This window comes from Teleopsis dalmanni, chromosome 1 (assembly GCF_002237135.1).
Source record: "Teleopsis dalmanni isolate 2A chromosome 1, ASM223713v2, whole genome shotgun sequence".
Taxonomy (NCBI): Eukaryota; Metazoa; Arthropoda; class Insecta; order Diptera; family Diopsidae; genus Teleopsis; species Teleopsis dalmanni.
Genome location: NC_051846.1, coordinates 152122120 through 152136329, shown reverse-complemented (window position 1 = coordinate 152136329; position 14210 = coordinate 152122120). Strand labels below are relative to the sequence as shown.

General features: G+C 27.6%; 1 protein-coding gene across 1 annotated transcript in view; it reads right to left on the bottom strand.

Annotated features, from left to right (window-relative positions):
- The window catches only part of LOC119669380 (protein tweety-2-like), a gene marked incomplete at its 3' end in the record, with an annotated part of 23224 nt that overhangs the window by 6508 nt on the left and 2506 nt on the right, over nt 1-14210 (bottom strand). Inside the window, 1 exon segment of the mRNA XM_038079246.1 lies at nt 6421-7829. Coding sequence (XP_037935174.1) covers nt 6421-6531 — 111 coding nt within the window.

Sequence of the window (14210 nt, the reverse complement as noted above, 5' to 3'; positions counted from 1 at the left end):
TTTTAAAAATTTTTAAGCTCATTTCGATTTAAAAAGTGACCGCATATTAAACACAATAGGGAATTAAAAAATATTATTCTTTAAAAATGATAATATTATTAATAAGGTTCCAAGGAGAAACTCAAATCTTCTTAACTCCTTGGCAAAGCTTAAAATGCTTTTTAGAGGGAGGTTTTGGAGTTGGCTAAAAACCTCAAAAAATGAAACACGTAAAATAATAAAACAGCGATATACTTAGTTTTTTCAGGTGTTTTAAGTGAAAAAACAGTCCCATCTGGTCACCGCGTTTGTCTTCCATTTGCCGAAAATATCACTATGACCTGGTGATTCCAGAGTAGAGAAATATTAAATTGCATGTTAACTGCAACATAACCGAAATAATGAAGATAAAAATGACAAAAACAAAATTACAAGCACAGACACTATATTTAATATATATGCTAAACAAAAATTTTTAAATAAAATGAGTCTGTACATTTTCATATTGAGAAAGTCAGGTCAAACCCCAAGTAATTGAATGGAGAACATTATAAAAAGTTAAAATAAAATGAAATAAAAAACATAAATTTACATTTACATGAGACAGTTTGAATTATTCACAAATTAGGACCACTTGGAAAGAAATATTTCCACTGATGATGGCTATTTGGCAATACTCGAAACAGCTGTATGGTCAGCCAAAAAGTCAATTATTTAAAATAATATAAAAGAATTTTTAATGTTGTAGTTCACTACTTTTCGAAAACGTCTTCATAAAAAAGATGATCAAAAAATTATAACTTTACATAAAAATTTTATTTTACAGTCTTTTATTTTCAATGTTTATTAAGTATAATTGTTTAATAATGTTTGTTTGTTTTTTATGTTTAGTCAAATTTTTTAAATGATATCGTTACGGAGAGTTAAAAGATTGTTCATGTGATCAGTAGATGCCAAGTCATACTTTTTGCACCAATTTATTAGAATATTGACGCTTTTAATCGCTTCAGAATGAGACATATTTGGTGTGGGATTGGGAAGACGCTGGCAATGAGGCGTTAGGAGCGATACTATATAAAGAAAAAGTAGGATGAGATTTACCACTTTATTTCACAAGCCGTGCATTGAGTAATGCAGAGAAAAGATACTCAACAATAGAAAAGGAATTTCTAGCTATAGTTTGTGGGTAACTAGAAATTTTAGATCATATTTACTGGAAAGACAATTCAAAATATTTACTGACCATAAGCCATTAAGGGGTACAGCAAATTTACGATTTCAATGTTATTTGAAATATCACTATCGGTGTTGAACTGATATTCAGATCGGTCTTGAACTTGTATTTCTGAATGCGATTCAATTAAAGTACACATTTCGGAATTCCCCTTTTTATTTTTATTTTTTTTTGTGAAACAAAGTACGAACAATAACACTTTTCAACTTACTAATTCAAACAAAACTTAAAAAAAAACAGGAAGGAGACTTCGCTCAATGATTAGAACTAAAATTTCTAATTTTAGAGATTTTAATGCAAACAATGTATTGAACTTTTTTGATTATAATTTCTGGAAATTCGAATTTGTAAGAGTTTTATTTTGTGAGCCTCTACTGTATCAATTTAAAATATATTTTTTTATATTATATGCATTTTCAAAGATTATATTATATGATATCAAATGAAACACTTTAGAAGAAAACGAGATAATTTGCTTTATCCTTCACTACAACCTTAATTGTTTTCTTTTTTTTTGTAGCTTTGCTGACGTTGGAATTTTATTGTTTATAGACTCATTAAAGTTTCAGTACTTTTATTAGTGTAAAACTAGGACAATGGCAAGGATAGCTCTGACGTTTTTCACAAATTTAGTTTCGTAAGCATTTTTTGATATCAATTATGTGAGATGTATCTGCATTTTCAGTTCATTCGACGAACCGTTAGGTTCACTGGTCGAATGTTTTGCATCGCTTTTATTGAAAAATAAATATATTTAACTATTTGAAACTATTATGTTATATGTGTTTTTTTTAAATATATTTGACATACTTTTGGTGTACAAAGTAAATTGATATATTATATTTTTATGTAAGAATTATTTTGTAAGGAATAAGTTTGTTTATATTATTTATATAATTTATTGTAATAATTGATTAAAATTAATATTATTTTTAAGCGAAAAAATGTTTTTTTTAATTCTATTATATTGTTTTCATGTAATTATTCATCTATGAAAATGCTGTTGCGTTTCTACAACACTAGCTGAATACGAGTTCAATTTTATAATTTTATTGTGAATTTATTGTTATATGAAATCTACTTTTTTTAACAAATGGTTTAATTCTTGTTATCAAAAATTTAGTTTGGCGAATTGTTAGTTACAATTAAAATATAACACTAACACTACTTTCACGTCTGTTATTTTCCATTAAAAAAATTTACTGTCCAAAAACACTATCCAAAAACATTTTTAAATAATTAATTCTTAAACTCTTTAGGAGTCTAACTGTCAACTGATAATTAAATATCATTTAATTACATAATTTTGATTGCGGTAAATGTAAATATTAAGAAGTGAACGTACATTTTTTTTGCTTCCAAAATTGTTGCTTTTGCATATAATGGTGTTTATTTTTTTTTTTAAGGAATAATTGTTAATTTTTTATGTTTGAAATTCATTCTTATTACTTTGGTTAAAAAAAAATCAGAAAACAAAAATTAATTTAAGTAAAAATTAAATAAGAGATGGAAAATTTAAGAAAAATTTTGTGAGTGAACGCAGACTTTTTCTGCTATACGTAAATTTTAATTTATATACCAATAAAATGTTTTCATAAAGACATTTAATAAATTACTTTCATTTAATTAAATTAAAACAAAATATATTTCTACTGAAACCTGTACAAAATTTTTTTTTTAAAAGGTTGTAATTACTACTTTTATTACCGCATCCGACCAACGTTGCATGTTCGGAAGGGTCAAAATATCATAAAAAATTTTTTTTAATTTTTTTTAAATCATTATTATTTGTTCCTAATTTAAATCACTAAAATAAAACAAAAAACAAAAAAATTAAAACATATTCGCTTTCTATCCTTGGCCGTAAATGGGCTAAATAAAAATAAATTTCTTTTTCTATAGAAAAAGTTAGAATTGGAGATTGAAAAGTTCATAGCGCTTAAGCTCTAAGCTTCAAATATAAAGAGATTCAGACCTCAACATAAGTAGTTTTTTTCAATTTTTATTTGTAAAATTTCCTTGAAAAATAATAAATTGATTGCTAAATCAACTCAACCAACAGATGCAGACTATTCGTAGTGTGCAGATGTATATGAGCAATTCCTGTGGGCAATGCATAAACAGTCAAAAACAAAACAAATATACAAAGAAAAAAATTTCGGTTTCGGTAGACATTTATCTGAAATTGCTCATATCTAAAAAAAAAAAAAGAAGTCTTATGACAAATCAATTTGCGTAAATAAAACTTAGTTGTGATTCTCCTAATATGTTCTATTGGATTTAAGTCCGGCGACTGCGACCCCTATACTAATAACGCGGTATTTTTGTCCCTGAACCAGGTCTATGCTATTCGAGAAGAGTGTTTAGGGTCGTTATCCTGCACAAACACTCACTTTAATGGCATTTCTTGCTCGGCATTCTATTATTTAATATATTAACCTAGTGTATTGCGCATATCTTATCTTTTATTCAGAATATTGGACCAACACTTGATGAGAAGAAACAACCCAAAAACATATTGTTGCGACCACCGAGTTTTACTGTTTAAATTATGTACTTTGAATCGTGCGCACAATTTTTAAGAAGTCTTACATGTAGTTTCCAATTAGATCCAAATAAATTAACTTTGGTATCATCGAATCAATGCAGTGGGCATATAATATTGCATATATTTTAAGAAAATAAAATATAATCCTCGAAGTGGTACAAACCTTCTCGTTTCTATTATTTTTTCCACCACTGTACATGAACATATTAATACGAAATTTTATATAAGAAAAAGGACTCGTAACTGAGGTTGGAAGAAGTGAATTGTAAGGCAATTGTCAACAAATGCAATTTTTAAACGGCAAAGCATGATGAAATTGTGAGTAACTTCAAAATGAAATTACTCATTTTACATTACTCAAAAATACACCATTAACAACATTCCAAATGCTAAACTGAAAGAACATATTGTTTATCTTTGGTAAAATTATACATCTGTGGTTAATAAAGCAAAATGGAACGCGATGAAAATGGCACACAAAAATGTGTGTGTTCCAATGCGCAAACGTTAAATGTAAGAACGAATATTCTTAGCGGAATAAAATAAAATCTCTCTAATGTCAAATTTGCAAAGGATTTATAATTGCATAAATTTTAAATTATAAACGAAAAATGTGTGTATATATGAATTATGTTTTTAGAAATGTTTTACTCTAAAACGTATCTAGTCAAACTTAAAGATGAAAGGTACAGTTTTTAAATATATTAAAATTTTATTTATACTTATTATATTGGTTTATTATATTGGTCAATGATAAGAATTTTATATGAATAAAACTTCTTATATAATAACAATAAAAAAAATAAAAAATACTTAATTAAAAAATTAAGGAACTAATTTATAGTAGATAAGAAGTTGAAATCATTTTTCTTTTTGCTTATATTTCTGTTGTTTAACAGTCTTTTCAAACAGACGTGTTCAACCGGTTTAACTCCGTGGAGCAAGTTTAAATGCTTAAACCTGTTGTTAAACATGTTTCAGCTTAAACAACACTGTTATTGTAAATATAATCATAAACACGTCCGAAAACTTGTTTAATCCTAAACTGCACAGGGTTGCTATGAGTAAATTAAACGCTTAGAAAATACTAAAATGCCAGCTATTGAACATACCCAATAAAGGATAACATTTTGACAAACCCGATATATGTTTATTTGAATTTGAATTTGCAAAGTGTTAAAAAAAAGAATAATAAAAATTTCTCATTAAAATGAACGAAGAAATAGTAAAAGTCTTTCATCAATACTAGTTAATGTAAGAGCTATAACTATTATTTTTTATATTTTAATAAAGTATTAAACACTGTTCATATTTTGAAGATAATAGTTACAGAATTTTATATCTATGTTATACGTTTTTATTGGAAAAGAAACCCAACGGAGCGAAGGTAAATAAGTGGTCAATAATACTATTTTCTGTAGTCATGATTTCCACTAAAAAAATTTGATAAGCAAGTATAGCGGTCGCGAATACATATTTTATTCCAATTTATAACTAGACTAACAGTTCCAGCTAATTAACTCTTATTTGAAGCGAATATATGGGTTGTTTAACTTTTCGTTAACGTTGCATTTGATATGCGAACATATACCTATATAGGGATTGCTTCGTCAAAATATACAGTTGTCTATCGAAAATCGTTATATTGGATGACTACTATATTATTATCTTCATATTTTTATTATATTTGGAATGAACTGTTTTCTACCTTAGTTATCATTTTGTTTTGATTTTGTATTCAACAAACTGATTGATACAATCAGTAGTTTATATGTGGTTGAAATCTTCAAACACTCTTAAAATTTAAAATCCAAGAACTTCAATTAACATTAAGGTATTAACCTAGCCGCATAACAATAATTTTAAAACTGAGAACTAGTAGGAGAGCACAGTTAATAATAAGTGCCCATGTATTAATCAGGAATGCTGTTTCTTGTGTTTGACATTCTCAAAATCTGTCATATTAACATAGACACAATAACTTTTATTTGTCTAAATTTAAGGTAATGTTGACAGTACATAAGTTCAAAATCAACATTACATTACCAACAAAAGGTGTCAACACCTATTTTTAAAAGCCACAGTTTACTTTGTACACCTCATACATTTTTTTTTGAAGTGTTTTTAAAATTGTGACTTAATCAAAACGATATTATTTTGACTTTATGATAAAAAATAAACAATAAATATGAAATAAATAATAGTAAAATACTAAACATTTATTATTTAAATAAATTACTAGTATTGTTTAATGGTGTTTTTTATAATGAAAAAATAACAATAGCATATATTTAAAAAAAAATTTATTTACTTTGTGCCAAGAGATTAAAATTTAGTAGAAAATTGAAAAAGTTTTGTTTTTATTAAAAATTGTAGACATTGAGGCGCTAGACAAAAACTTTGTCAACAAAAGTTTGAAACATAAAGTGTATATTATGTGGAATACCATGAGGTGAAAATTGCAGAATTCAGAATTGAAATTCTTTTGAAAATGTTCCTTACCATTCGAACTCCAGTAGAGCTTAGTCAGTCATAACAGACATAACATGTAAACAGAGCATAATTTTAGGCGCCTAAACACGTCATCATTATGAGTGAATACAACAGTTAACCAAATAGAAAAAACGTTCTTTTTCATAAAAGAGAGAAATGAACTCACCTCAAGATAAACATCGCTGTCAGGATTGAAAGTGTCATTAACCCGACGAAACGTGTAGTTCACATGCGGTATCGAGTGCAGAACTCTGACAAGTATACTGGGTTGCTCCATGTTGAAAGCGTTATTAAAGTTGTTGCTGTTGTTAACTGATGTTGCCTTCGTGCCTTAGAGGAGCCCAGATTAAAAAATCCTTGCTAAGTTGTTAGTGCTGCTCTTCGTGTATTGTTGCTGTTATTACTGTAGTTTTTGTTGTCAATACTGCTGTTGTGTTTTGGTTCTTTCTCTTTTTAATGAAAGTAAATTGGAGTATTGGCGTGACTTCTGACGTCACATACACTAAACACACTCGTTCACATATGTGTAAATAAGCCACTGTTTGTATTTCTTTGCAAAACTTGGAATATCGAATACGTTAATACTGAAAAAAAATATCTAAAAACTTATTTGTTCGATAAAACTTTTTTAGATATTTTTTCTTCCAGAAATAAAAATATTGTAACTGCACTGCAATTAATACGATACTCTTTTTTTTCCATAAACAACCAACGTGTTGTAATTAATTTACTTTTATTTAAACTTTACTAATTTATTACAAATTAGATTTTTGATTAATAATTTTTGTTTTCTAAATTGAATTCACACTTTTGTGTTTTTCTCACTCTTACTTTTTGCGTGCTCCCGCTTCACTCCACTACATCTCACTAAAATTTTTTATGGCACTATAATTTTATATAACATAAAATCACAGATCCAAGGAGTAAGGACACACGTCGTCCCCAACGTTCACGTATTTCTGGCCTTTATACTCGTATTCGTCGATATTGTTCTCGTTGCAGCTCGTTTCTGTGCTAAATTTTCACTTTCGTTTTCACACCCAAAAAATTTTTTTTCTTCATCACTAATTTTCGGCACAATCGAAATTGATACGACACACACTTGACAAGTTACAATTTCATTTGTTCATTTCAATATGTTTAAATAAATAATATATTTGTATATCTTTGTAGTAAGCTTCTCATATTGCAAATATATATTTAACACGCGCCAGCTAGTTCCGAACGTTATCCTTTACGTGCAACTTTACATCTGACATCCTTTTTAATATTACCGCTGTCGTTCTGGCTGCAGTCCTGTAGACATGAAACAAATTTCGAAGTGTAGAGTATTCTTTCCCACCACATTACATTCTCACGACTGTTTATTTTTAATGGAACAATAAGGCAATGAGACAGTTTTGGCTGCAGCGGAGTTACGCACAGAAATTTTTGTTTGGTTTTTGTTTTTGTAATTGCTTAAAACGACTTCAAGCGCCAGGTTTAATGGTGAAAACTTGTATTTCTTTCCTATGGGTGCGGTGAGTTCTGAAGTGCTCTTTAGCACTGCCAGCTCCTTTTTTTTTGCGGATTACACTGTAAATAATAAAAAGTCATTATCGTAATAGAATAAGAATTTGAATTATAAACAGCAATTTTGTTTTAAAGAAAATTTTTAAATTTAATATTTGAGTAAAAAGAGCAAATATACGAGAGTAGAGATAACAAATTATACATATAGACATTGCTCTTATCATTTTATTATATATGAATAAAAAAGAAATTTAATATATTAAAATTTGTTATACAGATAAATAAAAAATATATAGAAAATGCTGGCGTTTTCGATTGGTAAATCTGGAGTAACTTTTTTAATCGATATTCACTTTTAGTGCAATATTTATTTTCATTTGGTAAATCTTTATAAAACTCGAAATTAATTTATAAGACACTCCTATATTTTGCCAGAGTAGCAAGATTTCACAGATAAAAAAATGTGATTTGTTTTCACATGTACCCAATTTGTTTGTTTATGTATTTGGATGCCGTTTTTAAAAAATATATAAAATGAAAATAATAGCACATTTGGTTGCAAATGCAGATGAAGATATACTTTTCAACTTGTTACTATTTGTAAAAACGGAACAAAGTAGAGTTGAAGATTTTGTGGTGAATGTCGTGTATAACAGAAAAAGAAGTTAATGTGTTGTGGTGAATGTCGTGTATAACAGAAAAAGAAGTTAAAGTGAATATTTTAAATCAGTTGGTTTATTTACTAACACAACTACAAAAATTTTAGATTACTTTGAAAATGTTCGATTGGGCAACAAACAGATTTGATGGATCTTGAGTAAACTTAAATTGAATCCAGATTTATCAATCTAAAAAGCCATATATATACACTTCATTACACATAGTTCAGGTTAAGTTATACCGGCGAACCCTAGTGGATCCAGTTAGACCTATTAGTCCATTGTGTTACCGTATATGTAGGAAAATTCAGGGTTTAAAACCACTTAGAACTTTTGGCGAAGACTAAAATGCTATTGAGTGTCAGGACTTGATCAAGATCCTCAACAAAGGAGGCTTCTAAAGTATTGAATCGCCGCCGTGCATGAGCTGGGCAAAAACATATAAGATGGGAGGCACTCTCATCGTCTTCCCCATGGCTTCGCCAGGTTTGATTCAAAGGGAGACATAATCCTCTAGCATGGTTCCTTAGTTTAAAGTGACGTGTAAGTAAACCTACCAAAAAACTGTTATCTCTACGGGGTATATCAATGAGAATTTTGGATTTCCTTTTATCGGAACATAACCACATAACTACATATGTCGGTATATGGTTGAATCGTCCCATCTTTTACAGATAAGCCTGCTTTAAAATAAATTGAACTCAAATTATATTCGAAAAGTTGATTTGAATATATAGTTTCGAATATAGTTTCAACATTTTTTACTATTCACAGATGTTTTTTGAAGTAATATGCACAAATAATAAAAACATATCAAAAATAAAAACATAAAAATAAAAAAAATGAAAATAAATAAATATTAACTGCTAAATTTAATTCACGAACCATTTTTAACTATCTTGCGGACTACCGGTTGGGAGGAATCAGTGGATTTCAAGAATTTAAGAAATAACTAAATGTGGGAAATTAAAATTTGTGAAAAATTTTTTTTTTTTTAATGTATTAATGGAATTAATGGGTTTTTTATTTGTTTACAACGATTGCATTATCTGCAACGCTGAATATTTATATTATTATGTAGGAAAATTTGATCGTTACAGTCTTAAATAGCAGAGTGCAATCAGAAAAAATTCAATGTAATAGATTATCTGTAATAGTACATAACATTTATAATGAAGTAATGTGAGTATTAATGGCAGTTCACTCTCTAAAACTAAATGTAAATTTCTTTCGCACTTTCAAGGCAAATGTTAAATATTTATTCTTATAAGATTTTTATTGAGATGCATTAAATCATCGTAACGATTGATTTTAGGTATGAAGCATGTGCTTCAGGAGTCACTCAATTTCGATTAAGATACTTAAATAGGTTTCTTATTTATAATTTTTTTTAAATACCTAAAAACTAATTTTTACAAACATTCCTACTTAATCTTTTTTTACATTGTACGGTTTTTACGCCTACGCTACACTCAATTTTTCTCCAATAATGATAGCACATTGTTTATTATTATATATATTGATAAATAACATAAACTAACCAATTTCTAACACCAACCAGATTAGTTTTCATATATATTGCTTTTTATTCACAAATTATTTTTTTTTTCCCATATTGACTACGAGCCTCTTCCACTTTTTATCCGTTTAAGCAACCGATTACTGTATACTGCCATTAGTATGTATATAAAAATAATAATATTTATTTTTTACATATTTTTGTAACAACATTCCCTCGCCGTAATTGAAATCCAAACGAGTTTCTAAACTTATGAAGTGCAATGGAAAAGCTTTAGTGCCCAACCTAATACCATGTTATAAACTATGTCAGACAAACTACAGATGAAGTCAATACGGTCGCAACTGGAACATACACGTACACACACACACACACATGCATATGTGCATGCCTAATAAATTTTTTTTTTGTATTTTTTTGTTTATATTGTTTATGGTGCGAAAATGTGAATTAAAAAGAAAATAGAACAAAAATACAGGGACATCACATGCAAATACAACAGATAAAAATTGCTGACTCAATGCAATACAATTTATATTGTAAATTTATAATATAATTTAGTTGATACTTTTTACTTGAAAAATGTGTAATTATCAAAAATGAATTTGTAATTTTACATATAAGGAACTAAAGCATATTATTTGACGCAATGATGGAAAATTAGGGAGAATTGTCTGTATATAAATTAATAAAAAGCAGTTGCAGTATTTTTTCTTAAATAAAGTCATTTCAGAAAACATTTTTGATTCAAAATTTTAAAGACGTTTATATATATTGCAGCAGTAACGTTTTGCTTTAAAACAACACCGGAAGCAAACTATAAAAATGATTGATAGTAGTTGTAGGAACGCGTTTCCACTGTTCTTTAAATATGTGATTTTTCATACAAATTACGATAATTTGTTTTTATGAATAGTGCTAGCACTTTAAGTTATCTATTGATTATAATAACAGTATTATTATAAAATAAAACAGTTTGCACAAATTTATTAAACATTTAATTGGTTAATTTTTTAAAAAACGCTATCAATTATCTCGACAAATAAAAAGAAAATAAATAAAACATGTTTACTTACATTGCCTAACATGCAAGACGCTATGCACAAACTGCACAAATGTATTTTTTAATTACTTTTATATTTTACATTTGTTTTTCATAGAAACAAATTGCACACACACTACTCGTGAAAGAAAATCTCACACATCCACCACATTAAACACTGATGGTTCGTTAAATTTAATATTAACATATTATTTCAACATTTTTCATGGGTGTTTTAACAGAATTCTAGAACGTATTCCTTTTTTCATTTATTGACAAAATGTTTACCGACACACCACATTTAACTGGGAGGACTGAAAAGCAACTAATTTTTTTCTGTTTATACGGAACTGCCATTTAAGAATATTTTTTTATTTTCCTTAAAATGCAGGGTTGTGTTTAAAGTCTTTTAAAACAAGTTTTACAATAGTAAAATTCTCTTCAAAGTGTTTTGTTTTCAAATCGAATGTTAAAAATTACATGCCCAAACACTATTAGTATCTGGGAAACTTTTATAGTTGATTATTATAGCTATTAAGAACAGTATTCAGTATTTTTATTAGCTTTAGTGGATTTCAGGTATGTGAATTATTATTTTTCACTCTATTATAAATTAATTACAGTTGCAGTTTCTTCTCTACATTCAAATTTAAATATTTGCACAACTTTCAAAATATTTTCCTGGTTTTATTAAAGTCAACTGTCATTGATACTTATTTTAAAAAAATGTCACTTTTTCGTGATCTCAACTTTATCTTTGGCTTAAAATTTATCTTACGCATAGTTGCATTTGAAATACAACTGCTCAATCAAGAGGTAAGAATTTTTTTAAACATTTCTTGTTTATATATAAAATATATAATTAATATACAAAAATATTAAAATAAGTTTATATATCATATATATATTTCATATCATTATAGAATATCATATATTATTCAACAAAAAATATTTATTTCAGGTTAATAACAGATAGCAACAATTGAGATCTAACAAGTTTGATTTACAAATTTAATTTTAATTAAATTTCCCGAAATGCATACAGCACCGTCGAACTGTGGGAGGAAAATTTTTTTCAATGAATAAGGTGAAAGAGGTTATATGGTAACCGCAGCCGAAGTGCATACGAAAGCGCTCAACTTCACCCAATAGCTTAGGTAAGTGTTCAATAAGTGAAATTTCTATTACATCATTATTTTTTTGTAATTAAAACCACATAATCTTTTACGATTAATATGACGAGTATATGTTTTATTTAATAGTTAATGTTATGTTAACTACTTTTTTTTTATTTTAAAACAGAAAGAATCAGCAATGTATTGTGGTTTTCAACGAGTCCCTCAGAATTTTGGAGAATTTGTCTATTGACAACATCTTCGTATTAATTTCTGATAGTGATCCTCACCGTTACTGTCAACGTCGTCAATATTTTCGTCAACATCTTTGAAGTCAAAAAAGAACACACCTACAAAGAAAAGAAAAAAATTTTATATTATTAAAATTATAAATGCAATAATATAAATTTTTTTATAAATTTTATAATTATATTAAATCTAATTATATGAAAAATATAAGTATATATTTTTTGTTATTTTTATTTTTAATTTATAAGTTATTAGTGTTATTATTATCTATTAGTTAAAATAAAACTTACTGAAAATTTTGACTTAACATCGCCTTCATTCTTTTCTATTGTTATTGTGGTTATTGAAGCCCTCTGTTGTTATTGATGCCCTCTGTTGTCTTCTCTGAACCGACATACGGATTTCCTTCTTATCTAAAATAGCAATTCAGTAAAATTTTATTCTTTATTTAATAATATTTACTGCCCGTACTTACCAGAAGTCCAGCACTTCCTTTGGTTTCTAGTTATTATTGAAGATTTTGTGATTTTAAATAATTTGTAATATTTTGTAAACCAGTGCATGTTCTTCTGTATATGCAGAAACTGCCACTTTCATATTGTGAACAATATCACAAACATTATATATTAAATTATTTAAATTATTTGCGTTTTCCATGCTGATGTATTTTCTTCTAACAATATAACATTTAATATCAGCTGTTTGCAATTAATATGTAAACACAGAAAAGTTCTAAAACTAAAACTTTTTGACACATTAAAGCTCTTTCCCATTCCTTAAGTAACTCATGATAATGTAATAATAATATCATAGCACAATTTTTGTTGTGGCGGGTGTTTCAGGTATTCCAGGATATGGAAACTACATAGATGGCATAATAATTTTAGCACCAATAAGTGAGCAAAGCATTAGAACAAATTTTAGACATATGCAATAGAATGCCATCAAATGCATCAAAGAAAAATGTTTCTTTTTAATAGACGAAATTGAATATGTAGATAGGAGAGTTAGGGCAGATGGTATACTTCCTGATAATTCGGGGTTAGTAACTATGACAGAATTAAAGCTACCTATTAATCTACAGCAGTTAGAAGCGTTTATGGGAAAAGTCACCTTCTATTGCAACTTTATCCCGAACTATTCACAGTTAGTTTCGCCATTTAATCAACTTCGCAGAAAAAACACACCATATAAGTGGGGTCATAAACAGTATCATGTTTTTTTGAACATTGAGCTTAGTTGTTATTGCAACACAATTTGCTCATTTTAATGAAGATATCTTGGTATCGGTGTAGTTCTGTCAAACAATCGGAAGGCTACGAAAGATCTATAGCGTTCGCATTTAAGTTAATACACACCAAGTTAAATATAGTCTAATCGAAATGGGGGACTTGTAATTTTTTTTGCAAATGTATTGTATTGTTTTTACAACAATAATGTTGTTAGTCTTTAAAAATCACTATTATAAATGAAAAATTAATATATTTATTTTTCTTTAAAATATAGTTTCATCATTAAAAAAATTTATTTAACGACAACACAAAAGTCTCAAATTCTTTCATAAGTAAAAAAAATTAAAAATTAAAGTTAAATTGAAAGAAAAAAAAAAATTAGTCAAAAATAAATAAAATTATAATATGATGTAACAAAAAAACTCGAGTGATGAAATTTTCGTATTGTTTTTAATTTATGGCCTATAATTTCGACATTAAATATAGTCCTATAACCGCATATAGCAACGCGGATGCACTATCGAGTTTTTCTTTAAATTCAGATGATGATTTCGTAAGGATGGAAATATTTACTAATTTCCAACCTACATGCAATCAGTCTGGAGTTGTTATCTGAAATAAAAATTGG